This window comes from Eumetopias jubatus, unplaced genomic scaffold (genome assembly GCF_037043125.1).
Source record: "Eumetopias jubatus isolate StellerSeaLion01/CBP00866 unplaced genomic scaffold, mEumJub1_p1.0 scaffold_13, whole genome shotgun sequence".
In the NCBI taxonomy this organism is placed as follows: Eukaryota; Metazoa; Chordata; class Mammalia; order Carnivora; family Otariidae; genus Eumetopias; species Eumetopias jubatus.
The window spans coordinates 52,983,642-53,006,438 of NW_028274819.1; the positions used below are offsets into that span (position 1 = coordinate 52,983,642).

A 22,797-nucleotide genomic window follows, 5' to 3' on the forward strand; every position below is an offset into this window, starting at 1 on the left:
TCTATTTTTTTTTCTTAAGTTTTTATTTTACTTCCAGTTAGTTAACATACAATGTTATCACTTCAGGTGTAGGACATAGTGATTCAACCCTTCCATACATCACCGAGTGCTCATCAGAAAAGTGCACTCCTTAATCCCCATCTCTACTTCTAACCTTAAAGTGGACTGCGGCAGCAAGTGATAAGAAGCTGCCTTCTTCAGTATTCAATGGTAAGAGTTTGCCAAGAAAACGCAGGAGGATTGTTTTGTTTTGTTTTTTTCATAAGAACCCAGTATCTGCAACCTGGAGCTTCCCACCCTCGCAAAGGCAGGTCGAAGCAATTAAACGTTTAATAATTAAAGTTTTGTCAAAGTAATTTATGTATAATAAAAAATAAATCAATAAATCCGGTCTTATATGGAAGAGCAATAGTAGTTTAATCTTACAAGAAACTGCATATGAGTGCCCAGCCCCGCGCTAAATTGGGTCACAGAACCAGACGCGACTGACCTCATAGGCTGCTGAGTTTTAACACAGAAAACTGGCAAATGAATAGCATTAGGTCTGGTGCTACCACCTGGAAGGAACAAGGCTCGTTCTGCAGAGCCTCTAGTCAGAGCGGAAGCATAAGACTCAGGGGGTCCCTTGGGTCAAGAGTCAGCAGGGCCTCTGCTAATGCAGGGCTTGAGCGGCCTCATTCGGGAGCCCACGCCTATCATGCGACCTACCCCGAACCCCTTTCACAGTTTAAATGACTCTGAGCGGGAGAAAGAACCAGAAAAACCGACGTAGCAGAGAAAAAAGCACTGGCACGCCGAGAGCCAACCTCCGATTGGTTAGAGTTGTCTTGATCCCTGTCTGTGATTGGCTGTTCCCACAAAGACGTCGCCGGCGTGCGATCCCGGCGCCTGGGCCCTGCTCGCCGCTCATTGGTTCCCGGCCTGTGGGCGGGGCCTGGGAGCCCTGCTGGAGAGGCAGAGGAGCCGGCAGCTTTGGGGCCTTCGTCTGCCGGCCGGCGGTAAGTGCTGCGGTGGCTTGGCCTGGCGCTTGTGCCGCTGCGGGTCCTCGGCGGTGGGAAGCGGGCGTCTCCACTTTCGGTTTCCGCCGCGGGGCGCTAGTCCCGGCTGAGGAGGGAGGTGGGGGACAGCTGTGCCTGTTCTGAAGTCGGAGGTCCTGCAGGCTCACTTTCTTCTATCCCCAGCCGTCCGCTGTCCGCGGGCCCTGCTCCGCATTCTTGTGGCCGGGAGGTTACCATCCCCCTCTGTTCCAGAACCCCCGGGGTCACCGCCTCCCTCTCCCCTCTCCACTCTGGTCTCTCCTCTCCAGGCTTTTCCACGTTGTGTCCCCCTCCCTCAAATGTCTTTCCCAGACTGGATCCCCACCCTTGCAAAGGCAAGGTCGAAGCAATTAAACGTTTAATGATTAAAGTTTTGTCAAAGTAATTTATGTATAATACAAAAATAAATCAGTAAAGCCGGTCTTATATGGAAGAGCAACAGTAGCTAGCTGACCCTAAGTCGTTCTTGCCCAGGCCACCACTTTGAACTTTTTCATGTTTAAATCTTTATGACTCTGAAATCTAAAATATGCTTTTGCAGCATTTCTTGATTTATCGTTTTGATATTTCTTTACCTCACCTCCCTACTGCCACCATCTTCTCAGTTTTCGATTTTTATTTGCATTCTCCTGTTGATCTTTGTAGCTTTAAATCATAGATACCAACTTCTCTTGTGTCACTTTTAGGTGGTAGCTCTTGGTGCCCCACTGTATGAGATGATATTGACACTTCCACTTCCAACCTACTAAAAGACCTCAACGTTTACACTTAATTCTTTCATATTCAAAAATGTTTGAGTCACTGTTCTTGATGTTGGGGATATAGTAGTGAACAAAATAAGAGAATATCCCTAGGGGCGCCTGGGTGACTCAGTTGGTTAAATGACTGCCTTGGGCTGGCTCAGGTCATGATCCTGGAGTCCCTGGATCGAGTCCTGCATAGGGCTCCCTGCTCGGCAGGGAGTCTGCTTCTCCCTCTGATCCTCCCACCTCTCGTGCTCTCTCTCTCTCTCATTCTCTCTCTCAAATAAATAAAATCTTTAAAAAAAAATTTTAAAAAAGAGAATATCCCTATCCCTGTGAAGCTTCCAGCATGGGAAGTAAGATAATAAACGTGTGTATCAAATGATATTAAGAGCAGGATCATGGAGAAGTCATTTCAAGCTGTGAAAACAGCAGGAGCCCAAGTTGGGTAGAATAAATGGACATGAGGTCTGCAAGAAAGTGTGGAAATTGCTCTCTTTGCTTAACTGGGCAGTGTTGCTGTTTCAGAGTTGAAGAGAGAGAGCTTCCCTATTGGACTGATGGTTCTCGGTAGGTTAGGGATTTCACAAAACTAGGTTTTAGGATACTGGGTCCCACAGTTTGGCAGTGATAGTGGGGGGGGGGGGAATTAGGAGGCAGGGAGGCCAGTGAGAAGGCATGACCTGCTGCTGGCCTGTAACAGAGAGTCCTGCAAAATCTACATACTACTCCAGTTTCTTCAGGAAGCCTACTGGACTACCCTAAATCATGGTGATTTCTCTCTCTCTCTTTTTTAATTTTTTTTTATTATGTTATGTTAGTCACCATACAATACATCATCAGTTTTTGATGTAGTGTTCCATGATTCATTGTTTTCATATAACACCCAGTGCTCCATGCAGTACGTGCCCTCCTTAATACCCATCACTGGGCTGACCCATCCCCCACCCCTCCCCTCTAAAACCCTCAGTTGGTTTCTCGGAGTCCACAGTCTCTCATGGTTCATCCCTCCCTCCGATTTCCCTCCCTTCATTTTCCCTTCCTTCTCCTAATGTCCTCCATGCTATTCCTTATGTTCTACAAATAAGTGAAACCATATGATAATTGACTTTCTCTGGATAAAGAAGATGTGGTCTCTCTCTTTTTAAAAAAGATTTTATTTATATATTTGAGAGGGAGCGAGCATGAGAGAGAGAGCACAAACAGAGGGGAGAGGGTAGAAGGAGAAGCAGATTCCCCGCTGAACAGGGAGCCCGATGCAGGACTTGATCCCAGGACCCTGAGATGACCTGAGCCAAAGGCAGGTGCTTAACCGACTGAGCCACCCAGGCGCCCAATTTCTCTCTCTTGAATTTTCATTCTACCGTGAAGCTAGAGAGGTTAAGTAATTTGCCCAGGATAGAATGGTGGGGCCTAGGACCAAGCATCTGTAAAATGAAAACAATAGAATAATGGTTTCCATTTAGGGTTGTGAAATAAACTGAGTTAATCTGTGTAAAGGGCTCAGAATAGTGCCTGGCACACAGTGTAAGTGCTTAAGGAATGTTTGCTCTTATTTTTACTGTATAATATGCTCTCAATTACCTAACAAATTATAAAAACATTTTGGGTCTAGGAGGTATTTCCTATGTCTACCTGGTTTATTTATTCAACAACAGCATGGCAGACCATTTAGGTATGGAGGATACAGCCATGACTGAGACCAACAGGGCTCTTCCCTTTATAGATTCTAGCTGGTAACACAGACTTGGAAAGTAAACAAAGAAATACTGTCTACTGAGCCAAAAGTCTGCCATTGATCATTCAAGTTCCATACTCTTATCTGGCCCTGGCAAAAATCTCAGGTTTCTTGCTGGGGTAGTGACTTCATCAGTATGGGTTTGACTGTCATCAGATGAGCTGTGTTTTTATCTTCCAATGGGTGTTGTTTCATCTCTGCTTCTAAACATCACTGAAGGCTGAGGAGAGTGTCTTGGCAACTTAGTGAATGCTAGTGCTAGAGAAATTGGCAGGGGTTTAGAGGGTGTGGAGAAAGCATTGCTGATTCCCTTATACTTTACACTCAAGTGTGCAATGCAAGAGAACAAACTGAGCATATAGGCAATGGTCTTCTGACATATTACCTTTTCTGCACCTTGAAGTATATAAATAGACATATAAACATACTAGAGAGTAAGGCTAGGGGCATTTCTGGCCTTATTTTGGATACTGAAACACCACATTTTGTGGGACCTTTCCCAAGCTCAAAAGAAACAATACTGATTTGGAGAGTGTGATTGAAGTAGGGTAGGAATGGTCTGGTGAGCAAACTCAGAGGAGAATAAGAGATGACCAAATGAATGAAAACTGAAAACTCCCAATATCCACTCACTTAGGCATCCCCAGATGTCTCCACAGTGGTATGGATAATGTGACCCGATCGGAACCTCAGTTGAGAAGGCCAGCACTTATATTAACTAAGGTCAATAAAGGATCCAAAGGAGGAAGTTGGTTTGTTTTTTTCTTTCAGTCACTAATTCTCCCTTTTGCTGATCCCTTTGTTCTTCAACAGAAGAACATTTTTATCTTACTTGTTTTTTTCTTCTTTTTCTCCTTCTCAGCCTTGACTACTTCTGCCTGGCTGTATTCATGTTCTGAGGAGGGAGTAAGAAGGAGCCATGGATGCTGCAGCATTGGTGGAAGCTGTTGTGGAAGAAGTGGCCTGTCCCATCTGCATGACCTTCCTGAGGGAGCCTGTGAGCATCGACTGTGGCCACAGCTTCTGCCACAGCTGCCTCTCTGGACTGTGGGAGGTCCCAGGAGAATCCCAGAACTGGGGTTACAGCTGTCCCCTCTGCCGGGCTCCTGTCCAGCCAAGGAACCTGCGGCCCAATTGGCAGCTGGCCAACGTTGTAGAAAAAGTTCGTCTGCTGGGGCTGCATCCAGGAATGGGGCTGAAGGGTGACGTGTGTGAGCTCCACAGGGAACAGCTAAAGATGTTCTGCAAAGAGGATGGCCTGATCATGTGTGAGGCCTGCAGCCAGTCCCCTGAGCATGAGGCCCACAGTGTCGTGCCCATGGAGGATGTCACCTGGGAATATAAGGTGGGAGATGGAGGCCAGCCACCCCAATCTCTCCCCTGCCCCATTCTTGGCTATCTCCAGATCAAGGACCTGAGCAGGAGCCCCAGAGACTAAATGAGAGCTGATTCCTTTGGCTCCTCACACCCACAGATCCTGGGGACCTGATGTAGTGAGCCACACCTCTCCTTGCATTTCCTTCCCTCCCACATCCACACCCCTTCCCTGATACCAGCATGGCTTAATGCCTAATCCAAACATGCTTTCCATACTGGGAATTTGAAGGAGACCGATTTGGGTTAGCTGGGGTTCTGAGTGCCTCGGAGGAGTTCGGGCATGAGACAGTCAAGGCTGCACCCTGCAGAACCTGCAAACTCCTCCTCACACTGCCACCAATAGTCATTTGGCAGAGTCACTTCAACTCCCTCTGTTATCGACAGAATTGAGGCTTAGAAATTTGAGATCATGATCATTGGTTTTAGACCTGGAAGGGACCATGGCTGAATGATTTAGGATTGGGTGAGATTAATCTAACATTATAAGGTGCCTGTGATTTCAGGTTAAATTAGTTAAAGGAAGATCAAAGGCTAGGACTCAAGTCTTGCTCCTCAGCCAGTGTTCTTTCTCCTCTCCCTACCCTTTTTTGGGGGGGCGGGGGGGTTATCTCTATCACACCTGCTACTCCTTTTCTATTGTTAACCTTCATCAGCTTCCAGCTTCTTGCTCCTTCCTCAGATGTCTACGCTGACATATCTTTATCAGGTTCATTATCCCAGTGATTCTGTGATCCATTGATCTAGTACTGGTCTTAATTCTCTTTCTTGAAGTTGAGATTAGAATGTAAGAGTGTAAGACAAATCCCCTGAATTAGGTGTTTTCCTATGCACAAATAATTTCTAAAAAAGTTATATGTATTTACTCATTTTACTTTGAGTTTTAAAATAGGGAGGTAGTGAAATATAGGCGTAGCAGTTAGAGAGCTGGGTTAAATCCCAGCCCAACCATTAACTAACTAAATGACTTTGGGTAGTTCGCTCACTAAGCCTCAGTTTTCTTATCTATAAAATAGGGATAAAACTCAAGGGGTCATAAGTACTAAATGTAAGTTTAGCGCTGAAGCCACATATGCCACCTGGTAAATCTTTAATAAAATGGTTAATATTTTTATCAGAACACTTTATGCTTTCCTGTAGTAAAGTGTTGCAGTATTCTAGGATACGGCTTCTTACCTTTAATTTGCGTGAACCACCCAAGGATCTTGCTAAAATTCAGGTTCTAATTCAGTAGGTCTGGGGTGAGTCTGGGGTTCTGCATTTCTAGCAAGCTCTCTGGTATTGTGGATGCTGCTAACCCACTTGGACCACACTTTGAATAAGGTTTTAAGAGGTCATGAGATAACAAGGCAGATACAGATAAAAATAAGCATGGATAGGAATGTCTAAGGTTGGAAATGGACCTTTTCTTCTGCTTTACAGAAACTTGGAAACTGTGGGAGTTGAAATGATTGTGGGTTAGAGAGCTGCCCTGGATGTCATCTGGGCAGGAATCACTCCCCCTGTGGCATTCATTCTGGCCCCTTGCCCAAGGGATGCTTATTTTCCCATCACCTGCTAATGCTAGGAAGCCTTGTCATTAACCTGGGCTGCCGGACATGTCCTCACAATTTTTTTACTTCTTTCAGTGGGAACTCCATGAGGCTCTGGAGCATCTGAGGAAAGAGCAAGATGAGGCCTGGAAGCTGGAAGTTGGTGAGAGGAAACGAACTGCCAACTGGAAGGCAGGTTGCCACCCGGGGGAGGGAGGCTGTGCTGTCGCTGTGTTGTCCGGGAGCTGACCCATGGCCGCATCCTGTTTCTCGTCTCCGTGCAGAATGTGGCGTTGAAGTCAGAGAGCCTGGGCTTCTCCAACCAGCATTCTTTAGCAAGCGCATGGCCTTAGGCAGGCTCTGTACCCTCTCGACTCCAGTTTCTTAATAGTGATAAAGGGATAACCTCTGGGTTTATGTCCACGTACGTGAGAAAGGAAAACTATGTGCTTCACGTACGCATTAGTTCACAGTGGTAAGACTTATACAATGCTTAGTAAAGCATGGTATCTGTTTCACTTTCCCCAGGTAGAACATTTTTACTAAAAGTTAAGTTATTAAAATATTAGAAAATCATCCCTGTGATAAACTTGAGGACCATAACTACCAAACCATCGAACTTTCGATCCACAGAAGGTAACACTGAGCCAGTCTAAGAAAGCATAGGGAATTGATATATCATCAGTAAGGAGCAAAACTCATAGTGTAGTTAAGCTACACTGCCTTAGAGGCCTAAGTGTAATCCTTCTGGTCGTTATTCTGAAAATGGAATATATTATTCTGAAAAGAGAGAATAGCCTAGAGGATATAGTACCAAGATAATGTCCCGGGACCTATTAGGGCCAATAAGAGTAGTGTTAGGGACCCAGAAGCCAGAGAGGTAGACAAAACGGTCTCCTTTATCTTGGCTTCTGCGGTGCCTGATACACATTTGGTACCCACATTCCAGAGTGTGTGTGTATGCATGTGCCAGCGCCCTCAGTCCTGGGGGGCCCTTACAGGTACAGAATCAGTGCTGATTTCTGGTCCTGGCTCTACAGATACAGGTGGAAACCCGAAAGCAGAATATCATGTGGGAGTTTGAGAAATACCGGCGATTACTAAAGAAAAAACAGCCACCAGGTCGGCGACTAGAGGTGGAAGCAGCCGCAGCTCTGGCCAGCCTAGAGCAGGAAGAGGGGGAGACCATGCAAAAACTGGAGCAGAATCACAATGAGCTCATCCAGCAGAGCCGAGTGCTATGGAGGATGATTGCAGAGCTGGAAGAGAGATCTCAGAGGCCTGTCCGCTGGATGCTGCAGGTACGTGGCAAATTTTTCTGGGAGCTCTGAAGGAGAGCTGAAGATGGTATGGGACTCCAGGAGAGGATTTGCTAGCCTTCAGTGGGGCCTTTCAGTGCTCTGCCCGTCAGACGTGGATCCCATATACCACCCCCTCCACTCTGCCTGCTGCTCTACCCCTCGCATGGCCTTTTGTCGCCTTGTAGGTGGACAGCACTCAGGCAGCTCTGGCATAATACCCGTACCCCGCCTCTGGCCTGGGAGTCAAGGTGGAGTCTGAAGTCAAGACGTATAGCCTTGCTCTCTGCCTCCCTTTCCCTCAGAGAAACCCCCTCCCAGAGCTCAGTGTGGTCTGGTCCCTCTGAGGAATAGCACATACTCATGTCCTGCTTTTTTTTTTTTTCCCTCCTTCTAGGGTATTCAGGAAGTCTTAAACAGGTATGTTCCCATCCTTGGAGCCCCTAAGCTGCCCTATAAAGGATAGTGGGGCCTGGCCAGAGGCAGATATGGGGAAGGAACATAGACCTGGTACCCACAGAAGAGTGGCTGCTGGTGCATAAGCATCATCTTTCATTGTATTTGCTAAAGAAGCTTTGTTCATCAGTCTTTTTCCTTCTTTGTACTCAGTCAAATTCATTTCAAGTATTACCAATAAGAATTTCAGACAAAGTTATAAAATATGTAGTCTCAGGTAGATTGCCCAAGAAAGGAAAAAGACCGCCGATGTCTCCCATCATGCTCCAGCCTGAGTATTGGCCTTTCTCCTTTGTGGCACGCTGCTTCCTCCCCCAGTGCCAAATGTACATCTGCCGCTCCCCCAGCACAAGAATGCGAGTGTTCTCTCTGTGCCACAGACCATTCAGGTTCAGTCAAATAATCATCACATCACTGCTTTGCCTGGTGTTGCTGGGGTGGGGCACCCCATTGACTATCTCTGGCCAAGCCCATTTTTCCTATGGTAAGGGAAGGCCCATATGGCAGAAGCAGGACTTCTGGCCCCAAGGCTTACCCCTTCTCTGCCAGGAGCAAGTCTTGGAGTCTGCGGAGGCCAGAACCGGTCTCCCTGGAGCTAAAGACGGATTGCCGCGTGCTGGGGCTAAGAGAGATTTTGAAGACCTATGCAGGTAATGAATGCTAGGAGAGGTTATGGTGGGCGGTGGGAGGGACCCCTCCTAGAGAATGAAAATGGTTCAGTGCGCTCTGGATGCCCCAGCTCTCCCCCGTCCTGCTCATCTCTGAAAAAACTGTGGCTGTGTTTATCAGAGAGACCACACCCATGCCTTCTGCTGTGGGTCAGTGTCACCAACCAGGATCTTTTTCCCCAGCTGACGTGCGTCTGGATCCAGACACTGCTTATTCTCGCCTCATTGTGTCTGAGGACAGAAAATGCGTGCGATACGGAGACACCAAGCAGAAACTGCCCGACAATCCTGAGAGATTTTACCGCTACAATATCGTCCTCGGCAGCCAGTGCATCTCCTCAGGCCGGCACTACTGGGAGGTGGAAGTGGGAGACAGGTCAGAATGGGGCCTGGGAGTGTGTAGGGAAAATGTAGACCGGAAGGAGGTGGTCTATCTATCCCCCCACTATGGATTCTGGGTGATCAGGCTGCGGAAGGGAAATGAGTACCGAGCAGGCACCGATGAATACCCCCTCCTGTCCTTGCCAGTCCCTCCCCACCGGGTGGGAGTCTTCCTGGATTATGAGGCCCATGATATCTCTTTCTACAATGTGACTGACAACGGCTCCCACATTTTCACTTTCCCCCACTATCCCTTCCCTGGGCGTCTCCTGCCCTACTTTAGTCCTTGCTACAGCATTGGAGCGAACAACACAGCCCCTCTGGCCATCTGCTCCCTGGACGGGGAGGACTGAGAGGGCCACCATCCTAGCCAGAGGCCTTGGAGTTTCACCTGGCCCACAAGGGCCTTGGAGGGTCCTGCCACCAACAAGGATCCCCTTGAACTAAGCTGAGTCGATGATCCAGGGAGCCCTCTCCCTGACCAGTAGTCTGTTGCTACTGGGCCAAGGTCTCTCACTAACCTACTCATGTATAAAAGCTGAGGCTCAGTCAAAGGAGCATGGAACCCCCGTGAGGGAAGCATGACAGGGCTGAGGACGAGGATCAAAGCAGTTGTAAGATAACGTGTTGGTGTCAGTCAGGACTCTGCCCTTTCTGTAGTTCATGCTCTTCCCCAGTCCCTGAGGGTGCCATAAGTAAGTCAGCGCGGGTGGTGAAGTGGGTCCACCCTCCAGGAAACCCTTTGCATAGGGCTTACCAAAAAGCCAAAAGATAATTGTTCATGTCCAGAGCTGGTTACTGTGCTGATACCAGGATAGGATGCTTTGCCTGAGGTTTGCTGCTACTGAGCAACCCATATTGGACCCCAACTCTCTGACCCCCTAGCTAGAGAAATGCCTTGCAACATTGCCCGGGCCACCCCAGTGTGCATCCCCTCTCTGAACGTAAGCTGGGAAAATCACTCTATCTCAGACTCTGAGGAGACCTGGATCCTGGTCCTGCCCTTTTCCCCAAGTGTCAGGATCAGAAAACCTGCGAGCCTTGTTCTTATGGTCACTTTACGGATGAAGAAACTGAAGTGGCCTTAAATGCAGTAAGTTGCTTCTCACAAAACTGTTGAAAAAAGATTGTAAAGCTTATCAAGTACTTCCCACATTCAAATGAAAAAAGATGGGCAGACTTGCTTCTCAGGTCACCCGTCTGCATATCCTTCATTACAGTTGGGTCTGAAACATCCCAGTGTCTGAGGGTTTTAGGTGTCCTCAATGGAAAAATGGGTATAGTAATTGCAGACTCTCCTACCTCACAGGATTGTTGTGAAGATCTCAGATCCATCCTATATTTTTGTCCCTTTCTCAGGGATGGAGGAAGGCAGGCCATGGATTTCGCCTGCGGTAGCCCTCCTGCCTCTCCTTCTTAGAGCCAGCATCTGTACAGCAGTGCCTTTGTTTGATAGAGCCTCTCCCGACAGTCTCAGCCAGTTAGACAGAAAGGTGCCCTTGCCAGTCAGTGGCAGACTCTGGGCCACAGTGATAGATTGTGCATCTGTTGTATGTGTTTGTGTCTGGATTAGAATGGGGACTGTGACATCAGAGTAGAGAATGGAAATAATAAAAAGAAAAATTTAGAACAGATGTACTGGAAAGAAGGCTCACCCACAAGCTAGTTGGGCTAAAGTTTGGATCTTTTTTGTCACCAAGGGAATCTTCATGGCTCTGGTAACTACCTAATATTCTGCCTTTCTCTTCTCTAAGTCTATGACACAAGAAGGACAAGGCATAAAAAGCCAGCTTGGGAGCCATACACTATAATGAAAGGGAATTAAAACTATATATCTGGGCTGTTGACCTTAGAATGATGGTTATATGTGTTCAAAATAATTCATTACAGGGCTTAAGAGTATGATGTGGGAATGCTTGTGCCTGGAGACAAATTGCAAGGCAAGCAGGTGGAAACCATTGGCCTTGCCTATTGCAAGGGGCTCTGATGTGTACATCACGTGTTGTCGCCATGATGCTGTGAAACACAACTTCTGATATAGTTTAAGCTTGAAGGTAGTGACTGTTGAGTCAGGATTAGGCAGCAAAATAGTTACCAGGTCAGGTATAGGCAGAAGCAAAGTAATTCCTGTAATAAAGAAGAGCAAAAATTGTCTTTCTACTTTAATTGTATTGGTTGTTCACATAAGGAAGAGGTAAAACAGGCTAAAGTGGAGAAATAAACTCATTCTGCCCACCATGCTTCCAAGTCACTCATAGAGCATTAGCAGAAGGGGAAACATTTCCATTCTCTACTTGGAGAGGAATGAACTGGTAAGACACAGACCTGGTCTTGGCAAAGGATTGAGCTGACCTACATTAAAGGGACCATGTCTTCGTATAGGGGGACTCCCTGGGGAATTGTTTATAGACTTAAGAAATCGATTTTCAGGAAGTTCTTCCAGTTATGTCCATGACACTTAGCAGAAGAGGCGAGGGACCAAACCAGTATTGTTCTTTGACTATGTTTTTATTAGGACAAGTCCTGGAAGTCTCTTAGAAAAAGGATTATTAGGTGATAAATTTATTTAAACCTAGAGTGAATTGAGTAGTGTGGAATGACTTCATTGGTAACATGCTGTTTTGCAGAGAGCTCTTTTTTTTTTTTTTTTTTGACATTTATAAGCTGATTTGGGTGCTGTGATTACTTGTGAGAAGTATAAGGTCAAGCACATTGTTTATTTCATATTGTCTGATATTTAAGACCAGGTAAGAATCTTGAAGTTCTTAAGTATATGAAAACCCTTTTCTCTAGGGTAGTTACTTATACTTCCTTGCTAAGAACCCCATGAAGACAAGAACCTTACTTGTCTGATTCACAGTTGCAGTCCAGTCTAGCACTGTGTGTGTGTGTGTCTGTGTGTCTGTGTGTGTGTGTGTGTGTGTGTGTGTGTGTGTAAATATTTAAGTGAGGGAACTTTCATTCATCTGCCTAGAATCAAAAGAAAAATAAGCTTTTGTCTCATGGGGCATGAACAACTAGATGGTACTTAATTACAAATCTGTTAAAAAAAAAATGATTCAATGGATAATCACAAAAGTGGTCCGGAAAGGGAGGAAGCAGGTGGTCATGCAGAAGGTAGAGTGTCTGCACCACTCCCTGGAATGCCTAGGGTATCTCCTCCATCTTGGTGAGATCATTCACTACAAGGCAGGAATGAGCTTTGCCCATCCTTATTTTACCAGCAGAGAAACAAGGGGTGCAATGCCTGAGCCTTGAGGTGACAGACTATGAAAGGGGAAAATAGATAGTCCTGCAGAGAGACAGGGAAAATCCTTGGGACTCCCCACAGGAAATCCAGTCTCCCATTTTTCAAGCAGAATTGATTTTAGTCTCTTAAGATCCAAACACTGAGACTCTGTATGGGTCCCAGGCACTAGTTAAATGGCATAGATTGCTTAGTGTGAGGGCAGGGGTTGTATCTGATCTGCGTGGGATTTTCTGTTTGAGGGTAGCAATGGCAGGGAACTAGTCCACTTTGGAAGTGTGTAGTTCAATATCTGAGCGCTAACAGTGGGTTCCAGCTCGCTTCAGGGAATACTAGTGTGAATGAAACACAAAGCAGGGCAGACTTCTGAGAGAAACGCTGGGAAGAAATTTCTGTTTTGAGTGCCAAGCTGAACTATGCCTTTGTTGCTTGACATCAGATTTTTTAATACATCTGATACTCTTGTATTTGATGAACATAGTCAATTCTTTGGGTTGCTTATGGAGAAACAACAGTGTGACTTTTCAAAATGTAAATCTTATCAAATGTGCTTAACCACCTCATGATGTTGGTTTGTTTTTATGTTAGGGAGAAGTTTCTTTTTCCTGCTCTTTGGGAACTCAGTGCATTACTATCAGGTGTTTAGAAGCTGATTCCTACTTCATGGTATTCAGAAATAGAATACATTTTAGGTAGGTAAGTAATTTTAGTACTAGCAAAAGGTACAGATGCCAAGTTGTTAAGCAGACTGTTTGAAACAGCTATCACATGAGTGTTGACCTACATGGGAATACACTCTCAATAGTGCCTAGAACTACTCTTAAAAGTATGGAAGTAGAAATTTATTGGTTGGGTGCCTGGGTGGCTCAGTTGGTTAAGTGACTGCCTTCGGCTCGGGTCATGATGCTGGAGTCCCAGGATCGAGTCCCACATCGGGCTCCCTGCTCAGCAGAGAGTCTGCTTCTCCCTCTGACCCTCTTCCCTCTCATGCTCTCTATCTCTCATTCTCTCTCTCTCAAATAAATAAAATCTTCAAAAAAAAAAATTTATTGGTTATACAGACACCATATCAGATGTTGTGTTATGTGGTTTCTGTTCATCATCATCTTTAATCTTTAATATCCTCTGAATTAACACTGTATCCTCCATCAGTAGCAAGGAAATAGTAAGACTCAGATATAATAACTAGTTATCAACACTCTTAGGAAATTATCTTTTATTAAGATTTTCAAAGGTACCAGAGTCAAATATACATATCTGTCACATTTGAAATCTTTTTCTTTTAACATATACTGGTTATTCAGTTTAAGACTTTCTGAAAGGGGAAAATAAAAGCAAAGACCAAATACATGTCTGGTGACCTGGAGAAGAATAGGGACATTTCGGCTTCATTATTGATACTGTTTTCTATTAACCTTCTCATCCCAGGCACACTTCCATGGTGGTGTCCAGATGAAGAAAGACCTATATTATATTTGATCCCTTTCTTTTATGCCTTACAGTTAAGTTATACAGAACCAGACTGGGAAGCAAAGAGAAAGATGTCCACAGTCAAACTCACATTGCCTTAACTTCTGTTGCTTCAAAGCAAAAGGCTGGTGTTTAGTATGCTGACTCCAACTAACTTAACAATAGGGGATAAATTAAAAGGTTATAGAGGTATCTTACAGAATTTAATAACAGGGATGCACCTGGGTGTCCAAAATGAGTTGGAATCAGAGAACCAGAGACTCCCATTTCTTCATCCCATCTTGCTAATCTGCTTATCTTGCTGTAGAACATATTTGTTTTTCCAAGTTCACGTGTTAGAAAATGACCACAGTCAGTGAGCCCAAGTTTATATCTCCTCAGATAAACTGGGATTCAGTTTGACTAGAGATGAACTCTGCTCCAGGTATAAGCACATGACCCAAGTTGAGTGGATTCATCACTGGGCCAGAAGGCAGGGTTATATATTAACAGTTGCTTCCATAATAATCACATGAGTAAATGAATAATTCTGGGAAAATTAGCCAGGTGTTGGGGGGAACCAAACAGTTGGTTTTTTTCTGGGGGGGGGGGTGGATACTCAGTTGAAAATAAGGGTCAGAAGCTAAGGAAAGAAAAAACCCAAATCTATATTCTCTGCCCAGACTTATCTCTTATACAGATACTAGTTGATTGAAATCATTAAAAATGTCAGAAAATTAATCATTTCATATGCATTCTTCCTAGAAATTGGAAAATTAGACAAGAATATAATTTACAGCTTCATCTTAGAACTCTTTATGGTGCTAGGCAAACCACACCAGCTCTACAGATTTCTAAGTCATCTTCAAATGCTTGGTCTTGAGTCATCTTGATTGCTCAAGATCTGAACAGAATCTGTGTTTATGAACCCAGTTTGGATTGGTCAAAGAGGCAGTGCATCAGCAAGCTCCATGTTCACTTGCATATTTGTTTGGTCCTCAGGCCATAAAGCAGTAATGCATAACTTACTTGAATGGAGCCTTTGTGTTTATGAAAACCTTGTGCCTTCCTTCTACAACCAAATAAACATGCTCCTAATGAGTCTACTGCTCAGTTTCTTTTCTCAAAACTCCCCTTGGACCCTGAAAACTGTCTCTCCTTTATCGAAAGGTTGGATTTACTCCTTCCTTTGTCAGTTTTGAAACAAAGCAAAGTGTTCCCTGTTCTCTCTTTCTTCCCCCATCCTCTCATCCCATTTCCAAGAGGTGATCTTCATATCAGCACTACCCACCAGACCTGGCCAGCCCTTTACAGTGTGATGGAGGACTTAACATCCTCCTTTCTAGGTTGACCCTGGTCTTAAAACTCCGTCAGCCTGACCCCCAGTCCCCAGGTCAGTTACCCACATTCCTGTTGTATTCTCTATTCAGCTTCCTCTGATGTGTCCACGTTTCTTTCACTCAAAGGAAGGGGGATTTATTCAGGACCCTTCAGGAGGAACAGGAAGAGCCACATAAAATCAAAGATGAACAACATAGAGTCACAATCAAAAGTATTATCACTTTCAAAGACCTCCCATTGGGAGTCCTCTTTTCCCCCTTTAGATTCTCTATCATCCTGCTTTTCCCCTGGACACCCCAGCTTCCCTTGGCCTCTGCCAACAGCCAAATACTGCAACTCCTCCCGAGACTGGTTGTTTGTTTGTTTTTCTTTTCCTCTGTGTTCTGGCCTCTGGGGCTTTCCAGATTATGGAAGGAAGCAGACGCTTAGCGGATGAAGAGTCTTTGTTTCTTCAAGTGCTCAGAAAATACCTAAAAGAATATAGAGTGAATCCTGAAAAGGAAACAAAAGGCCCACAATGAGTTAGATTTGTTAAAGCCTGCTTTGTCCACGTGCCCTGCTAACTACTTACAAAGACGACCTCTCCGTTCCATTTTCACAACCCTCTGAAGCAGTTGCCATCATCACATCTACATTTTATGGATGACACTGAAGTGCACAGAAGGTCACGAAGCTTCTAAGCCAGAGAATCAGGATTCAAATTCTAGTAGTCATAATTCATTTTAGCTTGTTGTAGAAGTCTTCACACTGGTAGTATACTTCATCTCTCAAAGTCCACTTCACTGTTCCTCAGCTCTGCCTGGGGTCTTGGGGTGGGCTTCACTGGCTAAATATATCTCACGTCACCGTGTTATAAGGTCTTATTTGAACAGAGAATGGAAGATGAGCTTTTCAAACTGGGGGAAGGGCATGGACCTCAGAAAAATAGGAAAAGACAAAATATTCTGCAAACAGAGAATAAACCAAAGATAGAGTGCAGGGTACTTGAAAGAAAATGAAAAATAAATGAGGCTAGAGGGATGAATGGGCCCTGTTTTAAAGGCCATGACTTCTGCCTAGGCACCATCATGGGGCAGGAATGAGAAGAAAGAAGCCAAAGAGAAAGAGAAACCAACAGGCACAAGTTATAATTTCTCTCTCTTTTTTTTTAATGGCAAAGGATATAGAGATATTGGAAATACAAAAAGTCAAGAGACAATGCTACATGCTCCCAACTCCGCAGTTCCATATCAGAGACAGAGTTCTCAGTGATGCGAATGGTGAGAGGCATTCTGTTGCCTTTGACAGGAGTAAGGGTGCTTCATGCCTTTCTCAGCCCGACCCAGAATATTCCTAATGAGGATGCATGGTGGTTTAAGTTCAATTTACTAGGTTTAGCATCTATTAGAAGGTCCAGTCTTCACACCTGCAAGAGAACTAGTCCCCAAAACTGCTGTGCTGAAAAGTTTAAACCCTGTGGGTCCCCATTGTCTACAGGATAATTCAGAGAACAGACCAGAATGTAAACCTAAACAGCAATGTGGAATATAGGTAGGAAAAGCAGGCGGGCAGTGAAATGCAGGAGGCAAAAGGGTTGCTAATGCAAGTAGCCCCGACATGAGATGAGGCCGCTAAGCTGCCACAGTGCCCATGGGGACAGATGGACTGCTTTTCCCTGGGGTTCACCCTGGCTCCTGCTGAGGCTTCAGTGGCAATAGTGGATCTCACAAACAAGGGGTGGCTTTCAGATCACCACACCCAGTCCCACACGGAAGAAGCACTCCCAAAAGTGCAAAGACCCAAGGTGACGGGATAATGATAAAGGAAAGGTATTCTATGTAGAAGCAAGAGTTGTCAACATCTTTTTTTCTCCTTTCGGAATGTCATAGCCTGCATAATATGGAAGAATACCCGGCATTACATGAAACTAATTATTGAACAGAGCTGTCACACATAGCCTGAAAAGGAATAAAGCAGAAAAATTGGTGTGAAAGAATTCTGTGTTGCTGATAATTTAATTAGAATTTTATATCAATACTTATAAGGAAGTTAGTCTTTAGTTTTCCTTTTTGTGCAACTTTTATCAGGTACAGCCATCAGTGTAATACTTTGTAAGGAAAAATATGAATGTTTTTCTTTCTCTACAATTCTCTCTCTCTCTCTCTCTCTCTCTCTCTCTTAGTCTCCTATAAAATTATCTGAATCTAGTGGGGTTTTGTATTTTGTTTTTGTTTTGTGGAAGTGAGAGCAGGGACTGGACTCAGGTCCTCTCAACTCTGACTGCCAAGTCCAGCGTTCCTTAGTAGCTGAAACTCTTATGTCCTTGAGGAGTATATCTTCCAGGATGGCTAAAACTCCATGCCCTTGTGTAGCATATGTTGCAGGACTGCAGGGGCAGGATGCTTACTGAAAGGAGCAGGCTTACAGAAGGAGGGACTGGACTACAAAGACTGGTGAGGACCCGACCAAACCAGTCTGCTCCAAGATGAACCCCAGTGCTGAACTTTCACCAATGTTTTCCCATCATTATAACACTAAACATCATGCCGAGGGGTGGAGGTTTAACATGTTAATTAGACCTGCGACACATGAGGAAGCATGACCTTTAAGTGCAGAGGTGCTAATAAATACCCGCTTCTCCAGGCTTAGACATCACCCTTTTCCCACCTGTATTTCTTTAAAAAACTCTCCCTGACCTCTCCTTGGGAAATGAGCCTGAGGATTCTTTCCTTTGTGCTGCCTCCCTTGTGTGCTAGCATAAACCCAAAAAGGCCTTGCCTGAAACTCCCATTTGACCTCTTACCAATTTCCATTGTTTAGAGCGCCCAAGGGCCCAGTTTGGTATCAGGAGTTATTCTTAACTTTTTTTTTTTTTTTTTTTTTTTTTAGTGCAGATTTGTGCTTTCTACTGAGATCAATTTTGGTAGAATGTATTGCATTTTACTATATCAATTTCATTTAGGTTTTCTAATCTATGTTTAGAGAATTGTGCAAAGTGTTCTCTAGTCATTTTTTATTTTACTTAATCAGCTTCAGTGGTTATTTGCTCTTGTCATTTTTTGTTTATATATTTGAGCTATCCCTTTTATCCTTGATTAGATTAGCTATGATGTAGGCAGGCTGAGTTCAAGGACCCAGAGGGGATCCCACAGAACCCGCCAAGAGAATCCTTGGCTACACACAGGGTAGAAATCAAACATGAGCCCAGAGGGAGTGAAAGCAGAGTTTACTGAAGATATAGAGAGAGTGTAGACACAGACAGAGCACCTGAGAGATTCAGAAGGGAAAAAGTCTCATCTTTGCTTGGGGTCTGGGGTTTTTATTGAAGATGGTGGTCTGCTGTATGTGTCCTCTCAGGCATCCAGAAACCAGTTAGAACAGGGACAAAGGTCCAGGTGTCTTTCATAAGTCATTTAGTTCCTTGGAGCCAGGGGGTCTGAACATCAAGATGTCTAGTGCCAGTGGTCTGGAATATGCATACGATGGTCATTTCTTAGATGTTATCAATTGTGCTGGAAGATTCCAAAGAAATCATTAACTCTTTGTCCCTTACAAGGAGGACATGCATTACTTGTATGTGTAAAGTAGGGGTGCAGGTCCTAGCAAGAACAGGCAGGAAAAGGAGCAAAACACAGATTTTTTATGGAGTCCTTCAGTGTCCCTATCTCAGCTAGTTTATTCTGCTGTGTTTATTGTATTAAATAACCAGAATTTTTATATTTATTCATTGTTTTAAAATTATATATGTTATTTACTTATTCACTAATCTTTATTCTTTTTGCTTTATTTTGGCTTAATTTGTTCAAATCTTGTAAATTTAGTTTTATTTCTTATTTTATTAAAATAGGTATTTGGGGCATCTAGTGGCTCAGTTGATTAAGCATCTGACTCTTGATTTCGCCTCAGGTCATGATCTCAGGGTGGTGAGATTGAGCCCTGTGTTGGGCTCCATGCTGGGTGTGGAGCCTGCTTAAGATTCTCTCCCTCTCCCTCTGCCCCTATCTCTTTTCCTCTGTCTTACTCTCTGTGTCTAAAGAAAATAAAAATTAAAAAAATAAGTAAAGTTTTTTTTCTTTGACTTCTGCTTTTATTTTGTTACATATATTCTAATGTGAAGTATCTTCAGTGTATACCATTTTTTGAAATTCTACATTTGTTTAGTTCTTCCTTTCCACCCAGAGTTGTTTAATAAAAAGTTTTAAAATTTCCAGGTAGAAGAGTCTGTAAGAAATGATCAGGGTCTATTAAACTCTTGCTATTCAAAGTATGATCCTTAGACCAGTAGTACAAGTATCACCTGGGAGCTTGTTAAAAATGCAGAATTTTGTCTTTCACTTCTGACTCATTTACTTTTTTTAATTTTATTTTTTTAAGATTTTATTTATTTATTTGAAAGAGAGCATGAGAGCAGGGTGAGGGGCAGAGGGAGAAGCAGACCCCCCACTGAGCAGGGAGCCCAACATGGGATTCAATCCTGGGACTCCAGGATCATGACCTGAGTCAAAGACAGATGCTTAACCAACTGAGCCACCCAGGCACCCTCACTTCAGACTCATTTAATCAGAGTCTGCATTTTTAACAAGATCTTCCAGGTGATTTACATGCATGTTAACATTTGAGAAGCTCTAGTATGGACCATTCCTTTTTAAAAATCACATCAGGGGTGCCTGGGTGGGTGACTGGGATCAAGTCCCACGTTCGGGCTCTCTGCTCAGCAGGAAGTCTGCTTCTCCCTCTCACTCTCCCTTTGTGCTCACTCTCATTCTCAAATAAATAAATAAAATCTTTAAAACATAAAAAAATAAATAAATAAAATAAAAATCACATCAAGGTAATGGCATTAAGTCCCAGACTGCAGCCAGGAAGGAGAATTTAGAGGCTAATGCTCTAGCTGATAATTTAAAAAATGACTACAATCAAAAACACAAGAAATAACAGGTGTTGGTGAGGATGTGGGGAAAAAGGAACACCTGTGCAGTGTTGGTGGGAATGCAAACTGGTACAGCCACTGTGAAAAATAGTATGGAGTTTCCTCAAAATATTAAAAATAGAATTGCCATATCATCCAGTAATACCACACTACTGGATATTTAAAGAAAATGAAATCATTAATTCAAAAAGTTCTATGAACCCCTATGTTTATTATACCATTATTTACAATAGCCAAACTATGGAAGCAGCCCAAGTGTCTATCAGTAGATGAATGGATAAAGATGTGGTATATATACAATGGAATATTATTCTACAGTCTTTTTAAAAATAAAAATCTGACACTTAACTGGCTTAGGACACATTATTAGACAAGAAAGTAGAACGTGAAAGGAAGAGGATTTAGTCAACAGGTGGATGGATTTTAGGCAGTAGTGGGAATCTTCACTGACAGCAGGCATTGAAACCTCAAAAGTTATGTTGGAGGAACTAGGGAATTTTGTCTACAATTCATTAGGCCAAAGCTTTATTTGGACATGCAACCTAGGCATAAGGGCAAATGTCAGGTGTATATGTGCAGGAGTGTTTGTGTGTGCATATATGTATGGAGGCAAGTAAGTATTGATACACAATCCCATTTCAATCAAACAGCCTTTTTTGCTTGAGATAGTGTTCATTAGGACCATGTTATATCTTCCAAGGGAAGAATTTCAGTTTGTGCCCTGAGGAACCAGCCACAATACCACCTAATGAAGAGCCTACAGGATTTCAGTTGTTTCTTCACAAAACTGTACCTTTGTGTAGAAAGTGAAGCAGAATTTTCCAAACAGCAAAATAATCCTCCTTAGAGTTGGATCAGTTTAATAAGTCTCTTGAGGTCAGGATGCAGATAGAGACATAAATTACTAAAGGTCTTTGGCTCCTGCTATGAGAATCTATTATTTCCAACTCTCTACATGGATCCTTCCCTAAGGTTTCCATTGCTAGAAAGTTAACCAATAGTTGACCATAGAGTTGAGGTTCCATTTCTGGGTTCTCTATTCTGTTCTGTTAATTAATGGTCAACTAATCTTCAACAAAGCAGGAAAGAATATCCAATGGAAAAAAGTCTCTTCAACAAATGGCTGGGAAATTGGACAGCCACATGCACAAGAATGAAACTGGACCATTCTCTTACACCATACACAAAGATAAACTCAAAATGGATGAAAGACCTAAATGTGAAACAGTAATCCATCAAAATCCTAAGGGAGAACACAGGCAGCAACCTCTTCAACCTCAGCTGCAGCAACTTCTTGCTAGAGACGTTTCTAAAGGCAAGGAAACAAAAGCAAAAATGAACTATTGGGACTTCATCAAGATAAAAAGCTTCTGCGCAACAAAGGAAACAGTCAACAAAACTAAAAGGCAACCTACAGAATGGGAGAAGATATTTGCAAATGACATATCAGATAAAGGGCTGGTATCCAAGATCTATAAAGAACTTCTCAAACTCAACACCCAAAAAACAAACAGTCCAGTCAAGAAATGGGCAGAAGACTTGAACAGACATTTCTCCAAAGAAGACATCCAAATGGCCAACAGACACATGAAGAAATGCTCAACATCACTTGGCATCAAGGAAATACAAATCAAAACCACAATGACAAATGACTTGACTCCAGTCAGAATGGCTAAAATTAACAAAACATGGAACAAGAAATGTTGGCAGGGATGTGGAGAAAGAGGAACCCTGTTACGCTGTTGGTGGGAATGCAAGGTACAGCCACTCTGTAAAACAGTATGGAAGTTGCTCAAAAAATTAAGAACAGAGCTACCCTATGACCCAGCAATTGCACTACTGGGTACTTACCCCAAAGATACAGATGTAGTGAAAAGAAGGGGCACCTGGATAGCGGCAATGTCCACAATAGCCAAACTGTGGAAGGAGCTCAGATGCCCTTCAACAGATAAATGGATAAAGAAGATGTGGTTTATATATACAATGGAATAATACTCAGCCATCAGAAAGGATGAATACCTACCATTTACATCGACATGGATGGAACTGGAGGCTATTATGCTAAGTGAAATAAATCAGTCAGAGAAAGACAATTATTATATGGTTTCACTCATTGAGGAATATCATAGTGCAGAAGATCATAAGGGAAGGGGGGGAAAACTGAATGGGAAGAAATCAGAGAGGGAGACAAACCATGAGGGACTTTTGACTCTGGAGAACAAACAGAGTTGCGGAAGGGGAGGTGGGTGGGGGCATGGGGCAGCTGAGTGATGGGCATTATGGAGAGCACATGATGTGATGAGCACCGGGTGTTATACACAGCTGATGAATTATTGAACACTACATCTGAAATTACTGATGTACCATATGTTGGATAATTGAATTTAAATTTAAAATAAGAAAGTTAACCAATAAATACAAAAGAAATTTTTTAATTTTATTTTCCAAATTTATGCATTTCTCATATTTTATTCTAATAGTTACATCTCATTTATTTGTATCTGAAAAGTAACAATCAAAATTGAGGTGAATGTATTTTTGTTATGATGTCTGTTTACATTGTTTCTCTGAGATTTTTGTCTTTCTTTGGTCTTAATATTATCTTTAAACACTGTGTTCACTTT

The 22,797-nt window shown here is 43.4% G+C and overlaps 1 protein-coding gene across 2 annotated transcripts; it reads left to right on the forward strand.

The window, feature by feature from the left end:
- The first annotated feature begins 953 nt into the window (after nucleotides 1-953).
- Nucleotides 954-14,532, forward strand: TRIM68 (tripartite motif containing 68). 2 transcript variants are annotated; one of them, XM_028116074.2, is made up of 7 exons: nucleotides 954-998; nucleotides 4,381-4,863; nucleotides 6,521-6,616; nucleotides 7,465-7,725; nucleotides 8,120-8,142; nucleotides 8,728-8,828; nucleotides 9,030-14,532. In XM_028116074.2, exons 2-7 carry the CDS (start codon nucleotides 4,438-4,440, stop codon nucleotides 9,578-9,580), a joined length of 1,458 nt encoding a protein of 485 aa, XP_027971875.1. In that variant the 5' UTR covers nucleotides 954-998; nucleotides 4,381-4,437; the 3' UTR covers nucleotides 9,581-14,532. The 2 variants fall into 2 exon arrangements, with proteins under 2 accessions (XP_027971875.1, XP_027971878.1); XM_028116077.2 differs by lacking the exon at nucleotides 954-998 and having other exon boundaries at nucleotides 4,775-4,863; nucleotides 6,521-6,587.
- Nucleotides 14,533-22,797: the final 8,265 nt, after the last annotated feature.